General features: G+C 28.5%; 3 protein-coding genes across 3 annotated transcripts; all 3 read right to left on the bottom strand.

Annotated features, from left to right (window-relative positions):
* Positions 1 to 17363: 17363 nt before the first annotated feature.
* On the bottom strand, positions 17364 to 20084 carry Phum_PHUM610200 (phospholipase B, plb1, putative; the record flags this gene model as incomplete). The annotated part of the gene is made up of 7 exons (XM_002432992.1): positions 17364 to 17485; positions 17636 to 17804; positions 17946 to 18106; positions 18699 to 18861; positions 19493 to 19725; positions 19822 to 20035; positions 20073 to 20084. 7 exons carry the CDS (start codon positions 20082 to 20084, stop codon positions 17364 to 17366), a joined length of 1074 nt encoding a protein of 357 aa, XP_002433037.1.
* A 589-nt stretch (positions 20085 to 20673) lies between these two features.
* On the bottom strand, positions 20674 to 21002 carry Phum_PHUM610190 (uncharacterized protein; the record flags this gene model as incomplete). Its single annotated transcript, XM_002432991.1, has 2 exons — positions 20674 to 20684; positions 20753 to 21002. 2 exons carry the CDS (start codon positions 21000 to 21002, stop codon positions 20674 to 20676), a joined length of 261 nt encoding a protein of 86 aa, XP_002433036.1.
* Positions 21003 to 23568: 2566 nt separating this feature from the next.
* Phum_PHUM610180 (synaptic vesicle protein, putative) lies at positions 23569 to 26131 on the bottom strand (the record flags this gene model as incomplete). The annotated part of the gene is made up of 10 exons (XM_002432990.1): positions 23569 to 23624; positions 23719 to 23846; positions 24038 to 24197; positions 24276 to 24415; positions 24508 to 24660; positions 24778 to 24968; positions 25055 to 25299; positions 25392 to 25513; positions 25587 to 25749; positions 25837 to 26131. The coding sequence occupies 10 exons, from the start codon at positions 26129 to 26131 to the stop codon at positions 23569 to 23571; spliced, it is 1653 nt and encodes a 550-aa protein (XP_002433035.1).
* Between the last annotated feature and the right edge of the window lie 1294 nt (positions 26132 to 27425).

Genomic DNA, 27425 nt, shown 5'->3' with positions numbered 1-27425 from the left:
TTGTTTTCGAAAGAGGACACGCGCGTGCGTTCACGCACGCACGCACGGGGTTAAAAAAAAAAAATTGGTCGAAAATAAAGTCCTTTGAGTGTTTCTTTGAATGGAAATGATAATAATGGAAAAGGAAACATGACAAAGGAAAAAAGTCATACGTTATTTTCTTTTATTCAGAAAAAAAAAAAAAAAAAAAAAAAACTTTTTCCGGTTTTCGACGGCGGAATTTAACGCCGGTTTATGATTTTTTTTTCTTCTGCTTTTCTTACTTGCCGTAGGGTGCAATTACTAACATTTTTTTTTTTTGATTATATTCAAAATCTATTGCATGGGGGGAGGTGGGGGCGTGGCGGAAGTGGGATTGGGGGGCGGGCAATAATAAATGTTAATATCTTAACTTTTTTTAGTTTTTTTCTTCTTAACTTTTTTTTTTTTTTTTATCGTGACTTTATCTTTTTGTTTTGAATTTTTTTTTTTTTCGTAACGTTTATGTTTGTTGTTTGTTTGTTTGTTTGTTTGTCTGTTTGTTTTATTTTACTTTAAAGGAAAATGGCCATTTTATATTTGTAAAAACGGAAAAAAAAATGTTTAAATCGTTTCGGACAGATTTTATTCACTTTTCTTCATGTTGTTTTTTTTTCATTTTCTTTTTGTTTTAACCCCCTCTCTCTCTCTCTCTCTCTCTCTTTGTTTCTTTTTCTTACGTACGTAGGTAATTCAATAGAAAATTCCATGGAAAACCATGTTAGTTAATGTGTGAAGGACATTTTAATTTAATTTTTCCCTTTTTCCGTTTTCCCTTTTTTTTTTTTTTTTATGATCTTTTCCAATTAAATTAACATACCAATAAAGTTTTTCCTTTCAACGCAACCCCCCTAAAACGAATCTCGAATTTTCTTCTTTTTCTTCATCTTTATTTTTCCTTCTGCTTCTTTTTCACCCTTGATGTATTTTTTTTTTTTTTTTTTGGATTTTTCATCGATTCTACACTTTGTAAAATTCGAGAGATGAGAAAAAGGAGTCAAAGGTTAGAAAAATAATAAAAAAAAAAAGAAAAAAAATATTCGATAGACATTTTTATTTATTTCGAGTACTCGAGGGGTGACAGAAAAAAAAAAAATTATTGATTATGAATTTTTTTTATTATTATTTTTCTTCTGCCACGTTTATTTTATTTAAATTGAAAATAAAAAAAAAAACTTGCGTGTTTGTTAAACGAAAATTTCTTTCTGATTTTTGAAACGAAATTTATTTTTATTTAAATTTAAAAAAGAAAATGTTATAATTTTTATTTTTCTGCTGCTCCTGTTGTTGTTTGTCCTAATTCTTAATTTGGAAAACGTTTGTTGATGGCTGTAGTAAAAAAAAAAAAAGGCATAAAAATAATTACATTTCCATCAGAGTTTTATTTATTACAGTCAGTCATCGTTCTCTCTAAATTTATAACAATTTGTTTTCGATCATTAACTTTTCTATTTCGCATCGTCATCATCATCATCATCAACCTAATTTTCTTTCCCTGCTGTTGCAGGAGTAATAATAATGAATTAACAAAAAAAAAATCGTGCAGATGAAATAACGTTCGTTTTTTTTTCGCTCGAACAACAGCAATAATTTTGATTTCGCGTGACGTCATAGAATTTTGCGAAATCATTTTTTTTCGATTCGATTCTACGATATAATTAACATCCACTTTTTGTTTGTTGTTGTTGTTTACAATTTTAAAAGTTGCAAAGACTATATAAAAATGTATGAATTTCGTTGTTTGTTGTTTGTTGTTGTTGTTGTTGCGCCCACGCGATGATCAAATTTATTATCTTTACTTCTTTACGCGCGAGAGAGTGAAATCGACCAACTGTTCATCGTTTGTCGTCTTTTTTTTTCGTAACTTAAATAAACGTATAACATAATGAAATTTTACGTTCACAAACTTGATAAAAAAAATAATAATAATAATAAAAAACAAATTTTCCATAGAGAAAATAAAATAATAATAATAATAATAATAATCGAATTTTACAAAAATGATTGATTTATTTTTAAGGGTGACCGCAAATGATATTTTTTTTTTTTAATAAATTCAATAATAAAAAAATAAAATTCAAATTTTCCCGCGTTTCGTCTTATTCCACGTGCGAGCGTGGAAAAAAAAAGAAGGAAAGATAAAAAAAAAAAAATAAGAAAACCATGTTTCGATTACGGTCAAAGGAAAATGAAAAAAAAAAAGTTTTACCAAAGGGAAAAGAAAAACGCATAAGGTGGCTTCGGTGGGTAGCCCTTAATAATTGGACTCGAAGAAACGTCTAGAATTTGAAATGAAGATGAAGAATGAAAAGGAGAAAAAGAAGAAGATGAGAGAGTGAGAGAGATAGAGAAAAAGAGAGAGAGATGAACGCGTACAGGACGAAAAAAGAAAAGGAAAAGTTTTTTTTTTTTTTTTTTTTTGGAAAATCGATATTTGTCAAGATTCCCGTGACTTTATTTTAACATTTTTTTTGACTTTTCTCTTTCTCTCTCTCTCTCTCCTTTTTTTCGCTTTTCCATCGATTTTCTTTCTTTTTTTTTTTAAACGCAAGAAAAATTATTTTTATCAATGATTGATAACGCGCGCGATAACAAAAATTAAAAAAAAAAATCACACTCGGAAAAAAAAAATTTTTCCTTTTCTTTTCTTTTCTTTTTTATTTTAATTGTTTTATTTTTGCTTCATTTAATTAAATTCATTATTATTATTATTATTATTATTATTATTATTATTATCATTATTATTCTCGTTACGTCATCGTCTCCGTCGTGACAATGATGATCATCATCATCATTATTTTTTAATAAATTAAAATTTCAATGCACATAATTTTTATTAATTAAAAATTGTTATTAAAATCTACAAAAATCTTCTCATTTTCATTTTCATTTTCATTATTATTATTATTATTATTATTATTATTATTATTATTATTATTATTATTATTATTATTATTATTATTATTTTTCTTCTCCGGCCCCTTCATTTTCTTCTTTTTTTTTCTTTCTTTCTTTCTTTATTGGATTAATTATCATTTAAATTGAATGGAAAAATCTTAACAATACTTTTATCAATTAATTCCAGTTACTGGAAACTTTTGTTTAGAAAATAAAAAATAAAAATTATTATTATTATCATCATTATTATTTTCTTTAAAATTTAAAATTTAACGCTTGTTATTATTATTATTATTATTTTTTTTTTTACTCATTATTTTGTTTCGTATTTGTTGTTTTAATTATTATTATTATTTAAATTTTGAAATTTTTCGATCGTATGAATTTGATAGTACGATAAAAAGAGATAGAGAGAGGGTAAGAGTGAGAGAGAAAAAGTTTATTTGTTTAAACAATTAAAAAAATTAAAAAATTAAAAATTAAAAAGTTTTTCGTGTGTGTGTGTGTGTGCGGGTGTCTAACAGGAACAAAGAGGGGGAAAAAAACGAAACGAACGACAGGAGACACAAACTGAGTGACAGGTTTTTTTCCTTTCATCTGTAAAATGTAAAGGGAAAAAAGGAGGGGGATGAAGGGAAGTGCGGGTGAGACGTGGAGGGAATGAGGGGAGTGAAGGAGAGAGAGAGAGAGGGCAGAAGAGGGAAGGGAAGGAAAGTTGCAAAAAAAAATGGAGAGCAAAAAAAACCGACGTCGGTTTAAATTTTGGCCCGTTGTTTTAGTTGTTGAAAAATTCTTTGTTTTCTTCATTCAACGTTTGCGGTCACACTTCTCATCAATTTTAACCTTTAACCCTTAACCCTTGGCTGACCCCCTTGGGGGTTGTAATAAACCAAGATATCTTTAACTTTTACATTTATCATTTCCGACCGAGTCTTGTTTTGAATTTTTTTTTTTTTTTAAACTTACGAATCGTCTCCGTCTCTTTCAAACCTAGAAGGAATTTTTAATTTTTTTTTTCTCCCTCACCCCTCGGAAAAATAGTGTGGAAAGGGGAAGGGAAGAGGTGAGGGTGGGGGGAAAAATTTGACACCCGACGACGGGATGAGAAGGGGAGGAAAAAAAATGACCTTAAAACTCTCGCAGCCAAAACGGTCATAAATCGAATAAAAAAATTTTTTTTTTTTTAAACACTCGCGGGAATGTTACCATCATTATTATTATTATGAAAAAATCTCGAGGGATGACGTAACGGGGGGAGTGGAAGGAGAAGGGGAGGGTGACACGTACATGATTACTCTGACTTAATTGTCCGTATAATGTTCATCAAAAGCAAAAAAAAAAAAAAACGAAGGGAAACCCATAAATATGAAAATGCAAATATGAGGGGTGTCTGTGTGTTTGTTATATGCGTTTGTTTATTCGTTCGTTCGTTTGTTTGTTTGTTTTTCTGTTTGTTTCCTTATTATTATCATCATTTTTTTTTTTTTTTTAAATTAACCATTATCGAAAAAAAAAAAGAGAGAGAGAGAGAAACGGTCGCAACCTTTTGATTAGATTTAATAAAAGATCTGGGGTTATAAAAAGTTATGAATAAATTTTTTTTTTTTCACCAAAACTATTTTTCCAGCCTGGAGCTAAAGAAAATAAAAAAAAAAAAAATTTTTTTTATCGTTTAAAGGATTTAAAAAAAAAAAGAAAATTTCCGCTTTCTAAAAAAATAAATATGCCTAATAATAGTTTTAATCAGGCTGGAGAAAACCGCTTGGAGCTGGAAAATGTGTGTGAGAGAGAGAGAGAAAAAAAGAAATTTCGTTTATTTTTTTTTTTGTCGTCTGCAAAGATTTTATCTTTTTTTTAATTTAAGCGAATTTTTTTTTTTCGTTTTCCAAAATGAAAACTTTAAAGTTTAGTTTAATATTTTTTTTTCCTCTAAAAAAAGAAATTAACCGGAAATGGAAAACAAAACGAAAAAAAAAAAATTTATTTAAATTACATTACGCGTATATTTTTATTTTCCCATCCTTTTTTCACTTTCATGGAAAATTATGGAAAATAAAAAACGTAAAAGGAATATAAACGCACGTTATCATTATTATTATCATCATCACTATTATTATTATTATTATTATTATTATTTAATATTCGATAGTTGATTTGATGACGTAATTTTTCCCGTAAAAAATTTTTCATAACGAATTCCATAGAGTAGACAAAAAAAAAAATTTCTTTACTGGAATTTCCAAAAAAAAAAGCAAAAAAATTTTTTACCGAAACGTGTAAGTAGAAAAAAATAAAAAAAGTTTTAATCGCTTTTATCGATTGAAAAAAACTTTTCCTTTGTTTTATTATTATTATTATTATTATTATTAATTATTCTTGTCACTTTTTTTTTAAGTGTTCCATTCTCTCTCTCTCGCTTTCTCTGGAGAATAATAAATAATTCAAAATAGCCGGTGACACGTTCTTTTTTTTACTTTTTGGACAAAAAAAAAAAAGAAATCAAGATCGATATCTTTCTTGGTCATCAACGACAACGACAACGTCGTAAAATCTGTCAAAAACTTTTTTCTGGAATTCCAGAGAAAAAAAAAACGGAAAACAGGAAACAAATCGACATGCCAATCTATCATTAAAAAAAAAAAAAAAATTATAAAGCTCGAAATTCGTTTGACTGTTTGATTATTATTAGTACTATTATTTGTTTGTTTGTTGACGTGGTATGAGATGATGAAATCGTGGCATAAGAAAAAAAAAAAAATTTTTTTATTTTTGTTCGTTTCGTCTTTGTTTCCGCCGATGGATTTTAATCCTTTCTTCTTTCCTTTTTTTCGGTTGTTTATTATTATTATTAAATAGTTTACGTTTAATCGAATCTATTTTTAAAATACAGTGGCAGCAGTAGAAGTAAAAGAAGGAATAATGCTAATAATAATAATAATCTGACCCCCCCTTTTTTTTTTTATATAAAGCGACGTTTCGTGCTCGAAGGAATTTTTGTGACAGGTTTCTGATTAGCCCAGCCTTTGTGTCAGCTGTCTGCTCTTTTAACACTTTTAATGCTTTTTATGTCCGACTTTTTTTTTTTTTTTGAAATTTTTGTTTCGTTTGTTAATTCCCCCCCCCCCCGTATTTCCCCCCATTTCTTTTTTTCGTTTCAAAAATTAAAATTAAATTTATTTTTACTCCGTTTACCGTGATGATGATGATGATGGTAATATTAATTATTTTCATGCATCGCGAATCTTCGCCGACGATCGGTTCAAAAATCCTCTCCAGCGAAATTCCCGGAATTTTTTTTTTATTTTTTTGACGTGCGAATTTAAATAATTTATAATTTTTTTTATAAGAAAATTAGTTTCGCTTATTGTTTTCTTACGGTGTACGAATATTTTTTAAAAATTTTATTATTGAAAAAATTGAAACGGACGAACGTGAAAACGGAAACTGTTTCGCAAAATAAAAAAAAATAACAAACCGGAAAGGATTTCAAAGGGAGGGAGAGGAAAAAAGGGATGAAGGGAGGAAGAAGGTGGAGGGAGGGGGACGTTTCGTGAATTTTATACCACCTGGCACAAAAATCGAACATTTAAAAAACAATGGGGGAGGACACACCGGTGAAACCGGCGTTTTTTAACCGATCAAAATTTTTAAAAGTATTTCCATGTTTTCCCTCGAAGGCATATATCCATTTTACTTTAAATAAAAAAAAGGTTGTTCTGACGTCATCGTCGTCGTCGAACCTTTCTTTTGTAACATTTAAAAACTTTTTATTTTATTTTATTTTATTATTTATAAAAAAAAAAAAAAAGTACGAAACGGAAGGAAACGGAAAATGAAAGAAAATTTTTGACGGGTTTTGAATTTCATTTCATTTTTTTTTTTTAAATGTAACCACGACAGAGAAAGAGAGAGAGAGAGAGGTAAAAAGAGAAAACAGAGAGAGGGGGAAAAAGAGTAAAAGAGAGAGAGAGAGAGAAAGAGAGAGGCTACAAAAACCTTTTTTTTTTTTTTTTTTTTTATGAAATATGTCACATTTTACTTTTTTTTCGGTTTAAAAAAAAATCCTGGAGGATTATTATTATTATTATTATTATTATTATTATTATTATTATTATTATTTATTTATTTATTTATTTTAATTTTTATTATTTATTGCCATCGTTTCGTTTCGTTTTTTTTTTTTTTCGTTCGAAATTGATGGTAAATTTATTCTGGAAGAATTAATTTAATTTTTTTTCGATGGTAATAAATTTTCCGTGATTTCCATGACGTCACGACCCAGACGTGTTTCCGGTTTCGATTTGACCGTTTGAAATCCTTCGAAACTTTTAAAATTTATTCCTGGAGATTTTAAAATCGGAAACGTGTATTCGCTGTCCAATAATCATCTTATAATTTTCTAACATTCTAAAAATTTTCCTGGAAAATTATTATTATCATCATCATCATTCATGAAAATTTTTTTTTTTTTTTAAAAAGGAAATAATAATTTTTATTATTATTATTTTCTTCTTCGCAGTTTATTTTATTCGTTTTTCGCATAGTTTTTTTTTTTTTAGTGTCGAAACGAGAAAATTTATATACAAATGGGAAAATAAATTTTTGTTTTATTAATGTTAATAATAATAATTATTATTATTATTATTTCTGTGAAAAGTTTAATGAATGTTTTTCTTTTTATTTTTTTAAATTTTCAAAGTTTTGAGAAATTTTACATTTTCACTTCGACTGAAAAGGAAAAAAAAAGGAAAAAAAAGGAAAACGCATATAAAGTTTAAAAAACTAAAATTAGTTATATCAAGTTTTAAATGGAAACTTTTCTCGGTTAAAAAGTTGCCACCTAATTTTCCACTTTTCTTTCGTTTTTACAACTTGTACTACTACCACTACTACTGCTGACACTACTACTACAATAAACTTTAAGAATAATTTTTTTTGTGCGTGTTAAATAATAATAATAATAATAATGGAAAGAATGAAAATTCAAATAAAAGAGTCGAAAATATTTATATGTGCATATTGTAAAAATTTTCCGGGAGGAAAATTTAAAAAAAAAAAAAAGAAAAAATCTTTTTCTTCTTTTCTCTCTTACTATTCTCTGCCACTTTTTTTCTTTCTTTCTCTGCCTCTTTCATCGCCAAAGGGTTAACGAGTAAGGTACGGTTATGAGAGAGAGAGAGAAAGATGGAAAATTTTAAAGCGCAGTATGTTGTGTTAAATTCTCCAGAGTGACATCGTCTGCAATTATAATAGAAAGGGTTTTACCATCTCGTATTGCACGCTTGGGCATCATCAAACCCCTTCTCCTCTCCCTTCCCCTTCCGGTGTCGGGCACTTTGCAATCCTATCTACCCTTAATAATAATAATAATAATAGTAATAACGCAATGAGGGGTTTTTGACAGTTTTCACTATCGTTTCAATTCGTTACGTCATACGTGAACGCCTTTTAATTACGTTCGTGACCGCAATTAATCAAACGTAATTTTATTTATTTATATTAATGCGAACAACGCATTTTGTCGCGGAATGATAATGATAATGATAATAATAAATAAAAAAAAAAAACTTTTAGGCGTTCGGATGAGTTGATTCCGATTATTAATCACCTTCTTTATAAACTCTCACTCGCTCTCTCTTTCTCACATTCTTTTTTTTTCTCTCACTTTTTGTCTCTCTCCTTTTTTTTTCTTTGACTGTCTCTCTTTTTTTTTTCTCTCTCTACTTCTCTCTCTTTTTCTCTATTTCTCTATGTCTTTGTCTGTCTTTCTCCTTTTGTATTTTTCTCTTTCCCTTTATCAATCATATTCCTTTTCTCTTTTCTCTCTCTCTCTCTTTCTTTCTTTTGTTTCCTTTCCTTTTCACTTTTTTAAGCTCCCTTTCTTCTTTCGCTGTCTTCATCTTTGTATTATTCATCGGTTTTCTGATTATTTACTTCTTTTTCAAAATAAAAAATTAAAATTTTTTTTTTTCCAATAAATTACCAATTCAATGATAACAAAAACAACAACAACTACAACAACAACAACAACAACAACAACAACAACAACAATAATAATAATAATAATAATAATAATAATAATAATAATGATTTGAAAAAGATTTTGAAATCGGTTCACTTATAAAATACTTTTAAATAATAATAATATTATTTTATCTAAAATATATATATAATAAAACCTTTTTTGTCGTTTCCTTTGAATTTAAAAAAAAGGATAAAAAGGAAAAAAAGGAAAATTTAGAACAATAAAAATTCAAATGGAAAATAAAAAACATTTATGGAAAACAGATAGTAAAAAATATAAAAAATGAAACGACTTTTGAAAGTTTTTTTTTTTTTGTTTCTCTCTCTCCCCCTTCCCCCCTGATTTCATTTTTCACATTGTCTTGATTTTTTAAACATGGAGAATAATAAAAAAAACCGGAAGTAGTTTCGATTATTTTTTTTGGGGGGGGGAGAAGGAAGAGAAAATAAAAACAATTAAATTTGTGAAATCATTTTCTAAGTTGTATAAAAAAAAAAAATTTTGAACACGTGTGCTTAAAACGAAAAAAAATTCCAGAAAAACCCAGTTTTGGTTATTTGCAAAATTCCAGATTTATCAAACCCAGAAGAACAATGGGGGGGGAGAAAGATAAAAAAAATTATAAAATTCTGAGTCAGCAACAGTATTTGAAATATTTTTTCTTTTTTTTCTTTCCATTCCGTTCCATGAACTTTCGCAAAAAGTTTCATATATATATAAAACTGGAAGCAAAAAAAAAAAAAGATTGAGTGAAAGTCTGGAGAAAAAACCGCATTAATTTTATTATGGTTTATAAACCCTGGAGAAGAAAATTTTCGAAGAGTTTCGAAAACGAAGTTACCGCGGCCACATGTAAAGAAAGAAAGAAAAAAAAAAATTTCCTTTTTTTTCCCTCGACGGGGAAAAAAAAACTGGAAAAAGAAAACAAAACAATTTTTTTTTCTCCAAAAACGGAAGTAGAAGGAAAAAAAAAGAAGGAATCGAAATTTCATTTTTTGTTAAACTTGAATTTCCGACAGTTGCGCGCGTTTTTTTGTTTGATTTTTATTTACGTCAAAATTTATTAACAGTAACATATTTTTCCCCCCGCCTCCCGTTTGTTTTATTACCGCTCTTTCGTAAAAAAAAAAAAAACCATAAAAATAAATTTATCTATCTTTAACATTATTAATTTAAGCGTTTTTACATTTAAAACACAAAACAAACAACAAACGCCAAAAATACAAAAAAAAAATTTTTTTAATGGATTTTTTGAGTTAATCAAAACATCGTTTAAAATATATAATTTTTAAAAACATTTTCGAACGTGAATTATCATCATCATCATCATCATCATTATTATTATTATTATTGTTATTAATTCAGTTCGTTTGTCGTGTCAGATTTTGTTTGGATTTTTTTTTTTCGGTTTTTTTAAGATCAATCCAAACAAAAAAAAAAAAATTCGTTAAAAAATAATAATTGTCGAGGATAAACTTTTCAAAAATTTTTAATTATTATTATTATTATTATTATTTCGAAATCCATTTCCGCCGGAAGTTTTATTAAAAAAAAAAAACATTGCTTAATCTACTCATTTTTGTTAAAGAGAAAAGAAAACAACCGGAAAAACAAAGATAAAAGGATAATAATTCATTAAAAACAACAACAACAACACTTTCTCTTGCCGTTTGTTTGTTTTTTTTGTTTGCCGCATCGGTTTTACCTCCTCCCCCTCCTCCACTCTCCTCTCTCCTTGAGAAATTCGATATATCTCGAAACTTTTTTTTAAATTCTCTCCCCCTCCCCCTCGTATAATATATATGCATCGACGTTAATAATTTTTTTATTAATTAAAAAAAAATTAATAAGAAGACAGACAGTAAGAAAAAAAAAGTAATAAAACTTTGGGTTTTAATTATTATTATTATTATTATTATTATTATTATTATTATTAAAAATTCAAAGGAAAAAAAAAAGGAAAAGGAAAAAAAGGAAAGAAAAAAAAATTGAAGGGAAACAAATAAAATGTGGCGCCTTTTGAAGGAAAATTAATTGCAAAGAATGTTGTTTGTTGTTTGTTGTTGTTGTTGTTCTCTTTTGATGCGGAGTTTAATCTACCGAATATAAATAATAATAATAATAATAATAATAATGAATATTTAAAAAAATTAAAATAAAATAAAATAAAAAAAGAGAGAGAAAGAGAGAGAAATAAAAAGTTTCGAAAATAAAGATGGAAAAAGATGGGAAACCATTTAGAAAATTAAATGTTTCGCCCCTGGTTTTTCATCTTTAATACTCTTTTTTACCACCCCTCCCCACACCCACTCTCCCCTCCACTCCTCCCCTGTATTTTCTTCGTTTCCTTTAACCAACGGGGGCAAAACAAAAATTTTAACGTTTTTTTTTTTTTATGAAAAAAAAATTTGGAAATTTTTTTTTTTGACTTTTTCCTGGAGAATATCCAGCCGACGGAAGGTTTTATCACATATATATTATCATTATCATTCGTAGTTTATCATTTTGGTGATTATTACACTCCCCGTGATTATAATGAAAATAATAATGACTATTTAGAAAATTAAATTTGTCATCGTAGTAGTTTCAAACTATTTTTTTTTGTTGTTGTTAGATTTATTTATTTTAATGTGTGCCGCCATTTTTTTTTATTAGCGCCATCATCGCCGCCGCCGCTGCCGCCGACAAATTTTTCTAATTTTAATTATAATTGATTCATTCAAATATTTTTATCCCGTTTGTTTTTTTTTTTTTGAACGTTCTAGAAATTTCCATCATTTTTTTTAACGGATGCAAATAAATAATAATGAATGACAAAAACAAAGACATTTTTTTTACACACACACTCTCTCTTTATCTCTCGTCTCTCTTTCCCCTTTTCTCTCTGTCTTTCGCGTGTCTCTTTCCTCCTCTTTCTCTTTGTCTTTCTTGTGTCTCTTTCCTTCTCTCTCTCTCTCTCTCATCTCTAATCATTCATGTAAATTCGTGAGTAAAACGAGGATTACGTTCGGTGCGTCGCCGCTCATTCACCATCCATACTTAATTCTTATTGTTTTTGTCCTCAAACCTTTTAAATAAGCCTAGGTGGATTTTGTGATTTATTACGAACCGTTTGTTTCTTTAATAATACTTACCGTGTGAATAAAAACAAACAAACGAACAAACACGTCGGACTTTTATTAAAATAACAAACAAAATGTTAAGTTTTTTTTTTTGTTTTAACCAAAAACTCCATTGTTGTGTTATACATTCATTTTATAAAAGAAAAGAAAGAGAAAAAAAGAAAAAAACAATTTGAATATAACCTGACGGAAAAAACAATGATAATAATAATAATAATAATAAAGAGTAAACGATGAGGGAGTAACAAAAAAAAAAAGAAAATAATAATAAAAAAACAATTCTGATAAGAAAATTTGATAAGAACAAACGAGAACACAATGGTTACAAAAAATGAAAAGAAAAAGACAATTAGAAGTTGAAAATTCATCCCCTCCCCCCACTCGACGACTACGCTGGTACCACCACCACCACCATCTTTATGTACATAATTTTATTATTATTATTATTATTATTACTCGTAATTTAGTTTTTTATAAAAAAAAAAATGAAAGGTTCAACAAAAGGTTAATTCTACCGGAAAAAAATTAAAAAGCCGCGAGCGAGGGTTGTTGGTTGTTGGTTGTTTAAAAAATTCCCCGAAGTCAAACAAAAATTAATTAATTGTTTTATAAAAAAAAAAAAAAATTTCCTTCCTTTTTTTTTCCCTTTTGCATTCTTTCGACTATTTAAACCACCGTTTTTTTCTTTTGCTTTTAATAATAATAATAATAATGAAAACGTTTTCGGTAAAATTCCTTTGTTGTATGTGCTCGTGATATATGTATAGATATATATCGACGTAAGAAATCTTTATTTACCGGGGTTTGGGGTGGATATAAAAAAAAGGAAAAGAATCAAATGAAATTTTCAAAGGAAAATAATATTTATCGACTTGACGGTTAGTAAATGGTAATGAAAAAGAAAAAGAAAAAAAGATTAAGGCGGAGTAAAAAGAGAAAAGAATGGTGATGGTGTATATGGTAAAAACGAGAAAAAGGAGGATCTAAACAAAGGAAAAAACTGATTTTTCCTTTTTTTTTCGTGCCAACCTTGCAAAAAAAAAGGAAAATGATTATCGGACGGCGTTATAATAATAATAATAATAATAATATCAATGAAAATTTACTACTACGATACTGTGTGCGTGTGCGTGTGTGTGTAATGTATATATATATAAATGCATTTGACATTTTAAAGTGTTTTTCTTAAAGAAAATGTAGGGTTGAGACGGAAGAAAAAAAGGTTTTTAAAGGTTAACTCAAGGGTTTCGATACGAAGAAAATGAAAAGGTTATTATTATTTTCATTTCTACCCTCGTCCCCCTACTTCCCCGCTTCCCGCCACCTCTCGCTTCCCACCATCGGTATAATGGGAAGGAAAAGGAAACGCTTTTTATTAAGATTATAAAAAAAAAAAAAGGTTCATTTATTTTTTTATAGATATATATATATAAAATGTGGACTTATTAATTTTTCTCTTTCCCTTTTTCTTCTTCTTCCACGTTTTTTTTTCTTTTTCTTCTGCCACGTTTTTTTTCCTCCTTCGAAAAGGTTTTTTTTGACGAAAGGGTTGCCTAGAAAAAAATTCGTGCGTAATTTTAATTTCGGGTGTATTTTTCCTTATCTATTCATTTATTATTATTATTAACGCGTTTGTTTGTACATGTTTGTCGTATCGTTTGTCTTTTATCTTTGTTCTAGAATATTAAATTAAAAAAAAAAAGGTAAAAATTTTTTTTTTCGTAGGGAGGGGGAAAGTAGGGAAAACTTTAAAGCTGAGTAAATTTTTTTCTTTTACGTGTTTTTAAATATTACGTTTGTTTGTTTGTTGTTTGTTTTGTTGTTTTTTTTTTTACCAAAGTTTCGATGCGTCGTAATAAAAATAAATTGTTTTGATATTAACCAAACGAAAAATAAATCAAATAAAAAAAAAAATGGAGAAGAAGAAGAAAAAGGAAAAAGAAAAAGAAAAAATGGCAGACGTAGAAATAAAATAAAAAGTTTAAAAGCAATTAAGATAAAGGTTTGGAAAAAAAAAATGAAAGAAAGAAAGGACGATGGAAACAAAAGGAAAAAAAAAGTGATAAACGATATGAGTAACAAACGTTGACAAAAAACAGAAGAGAGATAAACCTGGAGAAAAAAAGAAAAAAACTGGAGAAAAAAAGGAAAAAAAACTGGAGAAGAAAAATTTCTTTTTTTTTTACGTTTTCGAATACGAATCGTGTTTATTGATTTTTTTTTTTTTGGTCCAGCTCGCTGGAATTTTCGTTTTTTTTCCAGCATTTTTAAATTTTAAAAATATTTTTTCTATTTACACGAGAAAATAATTTTAAAAAAAAAAACGTGGGAAAAGAATAACAAAAAAAAAAATAATTCACGAAAAAAAAAACAAAAATAAAAAGTTTTGGTTCGGATTCACCTTTCAAAAAAAAATAAATTTAAAAAATAAAATGGCGCGAAAAAAAATTTTAAAAATAATAATAATAATTAAACGTGGATTTAGAAAAATTCAATTTAAAAAAAAAAAAGGTTCGATGAATCGAATGAACCCTTTTTTTTTTAAGTGTGTGCGGTGGTTTTGATTTACATATTTAAACCTTTCTTATATTTTTCATTTTAATTTTACTTCTCTCCCCTTCTCCACCCCCAAAATTTCTCCCTCCCAACCTTCTTTTTTCCTCTCTACGCTCCTCCTCCCTCCACGATTTTTTTTTATTACTTTTAAACGTTGGAATTAATTAAGAAAAAATAAATTTTTATTTTGTTTTTGTTTTCTTCCTTTTACGAAAACGTCATACCTGACGTAATCAAAAATGGATTTTACTACATGAGTAGAGGGAGTAGCGGTAACGGAGGGGGGAGGGAAGAGAAAGAGAGAGAGAATTTCAATTAAAGTTAATAATAATAAATTATTATTTAAACGTAATCGATATCGGAGCAATTAAAATATTTTTAAACGTTTTCATTATGAATTTTTTATTTTTTTTTAATGTTTTTAATGTTTTTTTTTTAATTTTTGACTTTTATTACTTTTCATCTCGTTAGTCGAGGAGGAGGAGGGGAAGGAGGAGCGTAAATTAAAAAAAAAGAAAAATTTTTTAACGATGAAAACCGAAATAATAATAATAATATAATAAATTTTTTTACGACTTTTTTAATTATTTTTTTTTTTTAACGACGAATTTTTATTTTTTATTTTATTTATTTATTATTATTAAATTGTTAATGAAAAAAATAATAAATAAATAAATAAATTATTTAATACGTAAGGTAATAATAATAATAATGATGATGGTTTAATTAAATGTTGAAAAATACGTAGAGTAATAATTATTAAAAAAGTTTTTTTCTTTTTTTTTTATGCGTCGCGTAATAAAAAAAATAATAATAATAATTTGTTTGAGTATGAGTCACGAAACCTTTTAAGGTAAACAAAAAAAGGTTAAAAGGTTGCAAAAGAAATGATGACGATGATGGTAAAAAATTTATTAAAAAAATGCTGTCGCGACGAAATGGTTTTTCAATTTTGTTAACAATATGTTTTATAATAAAAAACGGGTTGTTTGTTGTTTCCCTCCCCCACTCGAGGTGTTGTTTTGACCCTCCCCTCCCTAATTTTTCTTAAACCTTATGAACTTTTTTTCCCTCTCACCCCCCGAATAAAAAAATTATTTTTTTAACGTATTATTAAAATGACTTATCGGTGGCAAAAAAAAAAAAAAAGTGTAAAAAAAAATCTTACGTCATTAAAAATCAATCAAAGTTGTTATCCAAGGTTGATAAGAAAAAATAAAAAAGGTTCGAATGAAAAAGGTTTTCTTCCAAAAAAAAAATATCATCTTATGAATTAATAATAATTTTTTTTAAAGGTAAAAAACAAAAATATTTCAGGCACGAATTATTAAAAAAATGTAAATAACGAATAATAAAAAAAAAAGGAATGAAAAAAAAGGAAGAAGATGAAGCAGAACCTTAAGAATTTCTAAAAAGGTTTTTCTATTAAAAAGAGAGAGAAAGAAAGAGAGAGTGTGTGTAATAAATTTTAAAATTCTTTTTCGCATTGCGTCGTCGTCTGTCGAACCTTTTTTTTTTTTTTTGCATTTTTCCATATCCTTTTTTTTTTAGGTCGGTCGCTTTTTTTTTTCTTTTTTTTGGGGATCCCGTGAAACCATAACGAACGAAACAACCTTTTTTTCCTTTTTTTCTTTAAATTTCTTTAAAAAAAAAAAAAAAAATCTTTTGTCCTTCTTTCGCTATAAAATGCCTGCCAACCTGCCTTATTTTCCTTTCTATCGCTTTTGATTTCCCTAATGTCGTTCTAAATTTTTTTCTTTTTTTTTAGCTTTTATTTCTACTTCTCTTTCTTCTCCTTCTCCTTTTTCTTTTTTTTTTTTAAAGAGAGAGGAATCAGATTTAATAGAAAGAAAGGAAAAGGGAAAAAAATTTCAACCGACATTTTTTTTTTTTTTACGACTAAATTAAAATTAAAATTGCAATTCAAACCTTGAACGAAGAAAAAAAAAAAGGAAAAAAAAGTTTTTAATGACTGAATAACACTCAGAATTTTTTTCTTCTTTCTTATTCGCCCCCCAATCCCCCTCGCCTTCTTCCCACCCCTCCCTCACTCTATTTTCAATGAATATTTTTTTTTTTCTCCAGATTTATTCCAAAAAAAAAAAAAAAAGAAAATTCCAATTTTTAACTTCGGCTCACGTTTTTTTTTTTTTTTTTTTTTTTTTTTTTTTTCTGACAAAGTTAATTTAATTTATTTTTTTTAAAAAGCGAAAAAAAAATATTTTTACGACGGGTATTTTTTTAACGTTTTTCCAACATCAAAAAGACGACGACGATGACGACGACAACGACGACAAACAACAAACAACCAAAAAAAAGTAATTTTTAAAATTTTACGTCAAAACCCCCCCAAAAAAAAAGAAAAAAAAAATTTACGAGAACATAAAAAAAAAAAAATCAAAGGAATTTATTATCGTTTTCCATATTTTTCACAACAACAACGACAACATCAACAACAACAACCACAATTTTTGCCATCACCGTCGCGGTTGTTTGTTTCGTGTTAAAAAAAAAAAATTTTATGGAAGAAAAAAATTTTTTTTTTTACTCTCGATTAACTACGACGTAAAATATAAATATAATTAAATTTTTTTTTTTTTGTCTATTTACACGATAAAAATTTACAATAAATAAATAAATAAAAGTTCCGCCGGAAATGACGTCGACGACGATAAGAAGAAAACAATATGGAAGTCTTTTAACTCTCTCGAAAAAAATTTTTTTTTTTATTAATCATCCGTCCGTCACCTGACTGGAATGTACGGTTGTTCTTCCGTCGGACATTTTAATTTTAAAAATTCCGTGTCCCAATTTTTCGTTTTACTTCCGGGTGGTTCCATTAAATTATTCCAAAGTGCGTTTGCCGCTGGAAACGGAAATAATGATAATGATAATAATAATAAGGAGGTCAGTAAATAATTAATGACGATGATTAAAATTTTAATAATTACCGAAAAGATTAATTATTAATTAATTAATAATCGTTTTGTTTGTTTGTTTGTTCGTACAATCTTACCTTTGGCGTGTCCCAATTGACTCAAATGAAAACAATCGTGTGACAAATATCTTAAATCCGTTTGTAATAATCCGTTTGTTGTTTTTACCGTTGGAAATTTCGTTTCCACGAGAAAAGGTTGAACTACGACAGCAAAATCATTTTTTTTTTTAAATTTTGAACTCTTGACCTGTGTGCCGAGCGTTTAAATTTATTTTAATCAATCAATCAATATCATTATCATTATTATTATTGTTTACACTAATCGAAAATTTTATTATTATTATTATTATTAATATATTGTAATCATCATTATTATTATTATATTTACCACTTTAGATTCGATTTTTTGCCACCGAGACATGATTTTTCGATATTGTGACGTCATGTTTTCATATTTTTTATCCGACAAACAAGGACATTCGTATGGTTTGTAAAGTTTGTTGCACAACCACGGAAGACCGGAAAATTTCGGTAAAACGTTACCCAAATCTAAAAAACAAACAAACGAACAAACGAAAAAATTATTGTCACGCGTTTGTTAAAACAAAAGCAAAATAATTCGCGCCATTTTAAAAACGCGACATTTAAATAATAATAATAATATAAAAGTAGGAGGAAGAAAAAGGAGAAGGAGAAGAAAAAAGATTTAATTTCCGGTTCGTTCCATTATTACATCCGGTATAAAAATAATAATAATAATGAAATGAAAAAAAAAAATTGCGAAAAAGATTACGTTAGTTTTTTTTTTCTCTTTCTCTCTCTTTCTTTCTCTTCAATTTGAAAAATGTTTGATACATTTTTTTATAAGTTGAACCTTTTCGTTCCTTTTTTCGTTCCTTTTAAAATTAGAAAAATTTCAAAGGATTTTACCATTGATCTATTACAGGCTTAAATTTTAGAAATTAAATGGAAAGGCACTAATTTAATGTGTTTTTTCCTCTTTCCTCTTCTAAACTTTCGAAAAAAGAAAATTTTTCAAACTGAGGATTTTCTAGTAATTATCATTATCATTATTATTATTTTTCATTAAATAAAAATAAATAATCGGGGTGGGGAGAGGGAGGGGGTGGGGAGCACTCACTGATTTGTTGCACGACGTTGACGATCGTTTTGGGTAAATTATCCCGAAGTTTGATTAATGTTTCCATGAGATGTTTACGATGTTCTTCGACGATGTTTTCCGGATCGTCTCTGTGACAAATGCTAAAGCAAAAATCCATGGCTCCCACGAAAATGGTCACCATCTTTAAATGAAAAAAAAAAAAAAATTATTATCGATGACGTCATGTAAATAATAATAATGATAGAAAAAAAATGATCATTAATCACAATAAAATTAAAATTTATGTTTTTTTTTAATATTTATTTCGGATTCAAACTGTGAGATTGAGCGAAATGAGTGAGTGAGAGAGAGAGAGAAAGTGAAACGGCAAAAAAATTTTCTCTCCATAAAATTTCTTTCTCTCTCTCTCTCTCTCTCCCTCTCAATTTTTTTTTTTTTTTCATCCGTAGGAAAGTTTCCGATGAGAGTAGGAGAGAGAGAGTGTAAGGGGAAAGGAAAGGAAAAAACAAACGAGGGGGTGAACTATAAAACATTGTCTATCATGTTTTGCTTTTAGTTTCTATTTCGTTTGTTGTTGTTCTTGTTTGTTGTCGGTTGTTGTGAAAAGGGATGGATGAATTCTTAGTAACAAAAAAGGACAGTTTTTGATATGATGGATTTACACCCTCGAGGCAAAATTTCTAAAAATATGTTTTCGACTCATTCGTTCATTTTCTAAATTATTAATTATACGGAAATTTATTTAAATGAACGGATTCTCTCTCTCTCTCTTTTGTTTCTCTCTCTTGCTCTCTGTTCGTTATTTCTCTCACCTTCCAATCTTGTTCGTTATCGATTTCCGGATGATTTTTGATTCTTTCTATTAATGTTTCGGACATTTGTACGAGGTCGCGACTTCTTGCACCCGGTTCGGCAGCGTTCAACTGACTCCTTTCTCTGTTTGCCGAATATAAAGAGTCTCCAGTTGAGTATCCGATCAAATTAGGATTAAATTCTTTTAAAATGTTCGGCAAAGTTAAATATTTTCTCCAGTTTTCTTGTCCTCCTTTTAAATCAAAAATAAACACTCGTCGTGAATTTGCATTTTTAATCGCGTCATCATCATCATCATCATTATTATTTATATACGAGATATTATTACCTATCGCCCATGACACTCCTCTGTTCGCTATGAAAACTTGAAAAACGTTTGTCGAAACTGCACCATTTGCAGCTACCAAACTATCTCCAATGGCTGCTATCACATCTATATCTCCGGGCCTGACCTTGGTAACAGATTTTGGCCTTTTTCTCGACCTCGAATTATTTGTAGGACAGGGAAATGATATTTCCGGTGATATTTCCTCTTGCAATTTCTATATTTAATTTTTTTTTAAAAACAAACAAACAAACAGGCGTCATCATTATTAAATTGAATCGCCAAAAAAAAATTCATTATTATTATTATTGAGTATGGTAATTTGTTAACGCCCCCCCAAGACACTTTAAAATCCTCTTTAACAAAACAAAAATTAATAACAAACGTGAAAAAAAATTATTATTATTATCGATAATCGTCAAACGTGGTGAAAATAGGTGTTAAAAGTGCGTGCTTGAATTTTTGTGTGCGTGAGTGAGTGCGTGCGTGCGTGTTTATCCATTAATTTTTTTAATTTAAAACGAAATAGGCGTTGAAATAGGCGTTACGTTGACGATGATAATAATAATAATAATAATAATAATAATAATAATAATAATAATAATAATAATAATGTTCTGTTCTTTTCCTAATTTTTAACCGAAACTTCTTTTTCAAAAAAATAATAAAAAATTCATTTCAACCTGTTAACTCGTTATTATATCTCGGCAAAAAAACGTCAAGTGAGAGGATACGGTCCTGTCACATGGTCACAATAATACACGTTTAATAAAACTAACGGTCGTTTTTTTTTTTTTTTTACGCATCGGATTCAAACGGAAAAAAACAAAAATACGGTTACGCATATTAAAAAATTCACGACAACGCTTAAAAAATTTTAAATTTTATTTGTTATTAACGGGGGGCAGGAGGGGAGAGAGAGAGGGAAATATACTCACGTTCATTTGTCGGGCTAATTCTAACGATTTTGCCGAATGTCCGGTTTTCCCGATCAAATTATAAATCAATTGTAATATTGATGACGTCAATTCCAAATGTCTTCCAACGTTTTCTCCATAATCTTCGTCATATTGTAAAAAATCATCGTAATCGTAATCCTGATTTGTAGGATATCCGTAATCCGACCACAACCGGAAACACTCACATTGTTTTATACACGTTGAAAAAATTATTGTTATTGTCATCATCGCGGTGAAAATTTTTATTATCATCATCGTTGCACGTATATTTTTTGATTTTATGTCTCACCTTGACCATGACAATTAATAAAATGTTAAATATTATTATTATTATCACTGCTACTACTACTGCTACCACTACTACTATACACGTCGCATTTTTATTTTTACGAGGGCGGGAGAATTCGGGGGTGGTGAGAGTGGGAGTGGCAGGAGGAGGAAGAGAAGGAAGAGAGAATCAAACTCGCGGTTTTTTTTTTTCGTTAACGAATTTCGAGAGGTACCAACCTTCTCCGTCGGTTTTATTTCAAATACTAAATCTCCCAATCAATTTATAACGAGTATCAAGTACTCGTGATATATACACGCTCTCGACTACGTTTACACCTTTATCTCATTAAAAAAATTAAAATATCTTGGTCAAGTATTTTTTTTTTTTTTTTAAACGTTGGAGAAAGTTAATAAGTCCGTTATCATCATTATCATTATCATCATTATTATCATCATTAATATCATCATTATCATCATCATTATTATTATAGGGAGCTTAAACTTTCCAACTTTTAGTATCGAACCTTTTTTTTTGTTTTTTTTTAATTAAACGTATTTAGGACGGTGAAAATTTAAAAAAAAAAAAATTCCATCCGCGAAAATAAAACAATCGGATTGTTTTCGTACTTATTATTATTATTATTATTTTTAATATTATTATTATTAACAAATGGTTTTGTTGCGGTGGTGGTGGTGGTAATGACGTAGATGTTTTTTTTTTATACATTTAATAAATCGTATTATTTTGATAAAGAGAGAGAGAGAGATTGTTGATAATGAAGAAATAAACGAAACCGGAACGGCGCCATTTTTTTTTTTTTTGTATTCCAAATATTTATTACATTAGAAGGAAATAGAAAAAAAAAATTTTTTCAGGTACGATACCTACTAACGACCGACCTTTACTAACACGTTTAATATTCGGTCTCGCCAGGTGTGTGTGTGGGTTTTTACTAAAATAAAATGACCTAAATTTTTTTTTTTTTTTTTGTTTTCATCTTACTCATTATAAAATAATGAGAACGTGGAATAATAATAAGAAGAACAACAACAACAAACAACAACATGATTATGATTTGTTATGGTTTTTTTTTTTTTTTTTAAATGAATGACTCAGTCGTGGGTTCTCTATAAGGAAAAGAATGTGGTTAACAAACAAGGTGTAGTTGTTAGTCTTAGTGTCAGTGAATAACATAAATTTTTGATGGTAACAAATCAAAAAAAAAAAAAAAATCGGTTTGCTAGTTTACACCGAAAGAAAAAAGGCGGGAAATTTAAATTTTTAAATTTTTTTCTTTTTCGGGGAAGGGGGACATTAGGGAGATTTTTTAAATTTATTTCTACATATATATAAACTTTTTAAAAGTTTTTTTTTTGTAATTAAATTAAAAAGGAATAACCTTTTTATAAGAAAGGATTACGCAAAGGAATTTCCTTTGGCTGTTTTTTTTTTTTTTTCGCAGTTAAAGGCCGTTATGATTCACGGCGACGGTTAATTTCTTTTGTTGCTGTTTGTTGTTGTTGTTGTTGTTGTTAATACGTATTGCAGATGTAAGAAAGAATAATTTTCTTCCGAACAAAACCCGTTCATTTTTCAATAATTTTATCGAGTTGTTGTCATCATTATTATCATTATCATTATTTGTTATTATTATTATTATTATTATTATTATTATTATTATTATTATTATTATTATTATTATCATTATTATTTATTTTTAGCAAATTTAATAAACGATCGCGCACGCTCTCAAAAAAAAAATTTAATTGCAACGCAGAAAAAAAATAATTTAAATATTTAAATTACTTTTTTTCGCTCATTTTTGAATTTAAAAAAAAACCCAGGTCAAAGGTCGATCGGTGGTAGGGGAGGGAGGGGAAACGAGGGGGAAAAAAACTAGATTTTTTTTTTAAAAACGAATTTATTTATTATTTTTTAAAGCTAAAATTAAAATTTTTACCAAAAGTTTTTACTAAAACGAGGGTAAAAACTTTTTAAAACGAAGGAATCGGAAAATTTATTAAAGATGATGATAATGATAATAATAATGATAATAATAACCGGTTTTGATAGGAATCGTCCGATTAATTAAAATACGATAAATATTTTTTTTTTTGTTTTTGTTTTGACAACTTATAAATTTTTTTTTTTTCGGCCCGTTTTTTTTTCGTACGATCGACAAACTTTTTTCTTCTTTTTTTTTTTTAAATAAAAAAAAAAACAACATTAATGATAATAATAATTAAAAAAAATGGTTGAAAACTTGTCTAGAGTCAAAAATCAAAGTCAATAATAATAATAATAATTGCAAAAAAAAAAGTTAAATAAATAAAATAATAATAAATTATTGTTATCAACTTGTTTTCATAACTTGTCCTCCTTTTATGACGAAATAAATAAAAAATATTCTTGTACTACAATCACTGACAACAACAACAGTAACAACAACAACAACCGTTTGTATTATTTGTCGTATGAGCGCGAAGCAAGTTTTTTTTTTTTTTTTCGTTTTTCTTAATCTCACTCCACGGCTTTTTGTGAATTTTTAGGTAAAAGCCAACAAAGACCAGCTCCGACTGAAATTAAAAAAAAATTTTTTTTTTTAGTTTTTCTTTCGGCTTTTCCGCAATAATAATGATAACGTTTTCTTAATAAATCTTATATACTTACATATGATAACACCTCCTAAGAAGAAAAATGGAACTTCGCAACTTGCATCCAATAACAAACCGAAAATTAAATTACTGCAAATGGCTCCCAAACGACCGAATAATATACCGACGCAAACGCCGACCGCTCTGTTAATTAATTAATTAAAATAATTAAATAAAGGCAACGTTTGTACACACATAAACAAACAAACAAACAATGAACGTTATGCAACGTAACGAACAAATATTTGTCGTAAAACAATCGCATAACAAAAAAAACCGACGGTCGAAACCGGATAGAGTGAGTGAGAGAGAAGGAAGAAAAATAATTTTCTCACCTTACAGAAGTCGGAAATAGATTAACAATGCAACTTCCGATTGTCGTCATGGCCGTACCAACTCCCGCCATGAACAAACAATTAACAATAACAATTTGAATTTCGGATCGTGAAAAGTAAACAATGATGGTGCATATTCCAGAGACCAACATTGACAAAACTATTCAGAAAAAATTAAAAAATAAATTAAAAAAAAGGAAATTAACAATAATAATAATGATGATGATGAAGGTACGACCTGAAAGTATTCTTCCGCCGACTTTATTTGCCAAAAGAACGGCCAAAACATTTCCCACACAAGCAGCCGAACCGATGATGAAAGTATTTGTAAAAACTGCTAAATTAACTGATCTTTGCGGACACGTGCTCGTTAAATTTCTAACCGATGGTAGAGAGAGAGAGAAAATTCATAATTATGTATTAATAAAAATTTATTAATTAATAAGTTTAGAAGAAGAAGAATAACGTACGATAAAAGTACATCGTCGAAATCGTAACTTTTCGCCGTTAAATTTTGATAACGTGATAATTCGCAAACGGTAACCGTTTCGTCTGGATGTATTGCGTAATATGCCTGGAACCTATTGAAAAGTTCTGGAAGCCACAAACCTAAACCGTAATACCTGAAAATATATTTTTCGTTTTAAAAATTACGTAAAATTATTTACGATCGATGACGATGAGGATAACGTATCGCGAATAATTATTTAAAAATGGCGTCGTTTCTTGGTTCAACTCACCCGAAAAAATTAGAAAAATAAATACTTGAAACAAGGCAGGCTCTTTTCGCATGAGGATGACGGAAAACTTGTCTCATCTGTGAGAAAACCATAATGACGACATCTTTTGGACTGTATGATTTTTTCACGTGGATACCATTTTCTTTGACGTCATCGATACTAGCACCATAAGTCGTAACTAATCGTTTTACCTTTTGAATCGAGAAAAATTTTGTTCGGTTCTTAAAAAAATTTTTTTTTTTTATTAAAATTTCAATTTAGGGGGGGGGGTTATTACCGGATAAGTTTCGGGTGGATTTCCGGTATTTTTATGATACATTTTTTTTAATATGTCAATGGCTTCGGTTTCTCTTCCGTGAACGTATAAAAATTTCGGAGTTTCCGAACAGAAATACGTTATTAGTATACCGGATATTATGCTCGGAGTACCACCAATCATGGAAACGAACGTTCTCCACGTGTTGTATTTAAAACCGGATATTTCAAATGATAATCCGGATGGTATTACCAACCACGACACGACTAGAAAGGAAAAAAAATTTTTTTTTTTTTTCAAATCGTAATTGGTGGGTGCGAGGGTGCGTACGTGTGTGTGAACGAAGTACTGTACTCACTCGGAAGTATCAACCACGCCAACGTCCATGAAAAACCTATGATGCAAATGGCTCTAGCTCTGTGGGTATCAGAACAAAATTCTCCGACGTATGAAAAAATCAAACAACCCGGACCACCGCTCCTGTTAATAATAATAATAATAATAATTAAAGAGTGATGCCGATCGTTGCAAAAATAAATGAAAAGGACGTTACATGAAACCGGAAATGAATCTGATAACGGCAAACATGACGTAAGATGTTGACCAACTAGCGGATATCGTCGATATGCCACCCAATATCAGAGCAACCATAATAACTCTTTTTCGTCCGATTATGTCGGCGACAGCTCCGCAAAATATCGAACATGTTATGCTTCCTTTAAATAAAAACACAAAAAAATAATAATAATAATGATGATGATGATGATGATGATGATAGGGAAGAAGGAGAAATAATTATTTACCTGCCATAAACATGGCGTTTATCAGACCCATTTGTGCCGTTGAAATTTTCAAATCGCATTGTGCGTATGGTAGAGTATATGCGTGAAGACCGTATTCCAGACCGCTGGACAAAAAACAATATCCACCGAGTGCAATCAAAAATATGTGATACCTTCCATATCCTGTTAATTTAATGGCTGTGTCTAAATCCGCGATTTCGTTTTCTTTGCTGCCGCCTTTTTCATCGCCTTCGTCGTGACGGCGAACCAGAAGACAAAAAGAAAAAAAATTTTTATTTCTCACGTGACTTTTCATTCATTCGTGATTATGAATTTTTATTTAAAAAAAAAAAAAAATAATTACCGGATAATTTTAAATCTGGTATCTTCATTTTTTCCGTTATCATATCCAATCTCTCACTCTCTCTCACACTTTTTCTCTTTCTCTCTCTCTCTCTCGCTCGCTACCGTAATAATTTCGAGAAGTTCTCACGACGACTAAAAACCAAATGAAATCAATGTCTAAATTATATAGTTTCTGTCGTGAATATGAAAGACATTTATTTATTACTTTTTTAAAAAAAAAAAAAACAAAAAAAAAAGAAAAAACAATAGAGGAAAGAGTCCTTCAGAAGCAAACGGTTAAGTCAATAATAATAATGATAATAACGACGTATACGCGCACGCACACGCAGGTGGGAAAAAAAGAAAAAAAGTTAAAAGGAAAAACTTTTCTTTAATAATTGAAAAACGAACGTGGCACTAAAATAATTAAATTCCGATTTTTACTATAATGAGAACATTCTAGAATATTTTGCAGTGATGCCATCCGTACCAAAAAAAAATCCGTTTATCAGGATTGCAACCTTTCCAAAAAAAAAAAAAAAAAAAAAATTTATCGAATCGAAAAATATTTTTATTTAAAATTAAATTATCAAAAGAGAGAGAAAGAGAGAGAGAAAAAAAGTGTCGACAACCGTAAAAAAAAAAAAAGGGGAAAATGGCGGAAAAAATTGATGATGGTTTGACATGATTGATGCAAAACATTCTAGAATTTTCTTCTTCTTCTTCTTCTTATTTTTAATTTTGTTTTATTTATTTATTTTTTGCTGCTGCTGCTGTTGTCGTTGTCGTCGTCGTTGATCAAAAGTTTTCACTGTTGTAAAAAATAAAAATGAGGGTTTTCAGTCTCTCCTTTTCCTGTTGTTTATTATTATACAAAAAAAAAAAAAGGGATGCTTATGTTGGTAGTAGTGGTGGTGGTGAATTACGACTCGAGGGATGATAATCTCTTTTATCATTCCCGTATATATTTTTCCGAAAAAAAAAAAAAAGAAAATTATCATCAACTTTAGTGTTTCTTTCCTTTTTCTTCGATGACAACAACAACAAAAAAGGTTTTCCTTGTTTGTTTGTTTGTTTGTTTGTTTGTTTTTCCCTTTCAACAATAAATTTTAAACGGGAAAGAAAAAAATTTTTTTTTTTTTTTGAATATTTGATGATAAAAATTGCAATTTTTGACGTTTTATGCCCCTGACGCTTGATTCATAATCGCGATGTATTCCTTTCCTTTTTTCCTTTGATAAAAAGAAAAAAATTTTCCAAGAGTT

Source organism: Pediculus humanus, genomic scaffold, assembly GCF_000006295.1.
Source record: "Pediculus humanus corporis 1103172108319 genomic scaffold, whole genome shotgun sequence".
In the NCBI taxonomy this organism is placed as follows: domain Eukaryota; kingdom Metazoa; phylum Arthropoda; class Insecta; order Psocodea; family Pediculidae; genus Pediculus; species Pediculus humanus.
The sequence above is the reverse complement of the archived record's forward strand: the minus strand, read 5'-3'. Positions and strand labels throughout refer to the sequence as shown.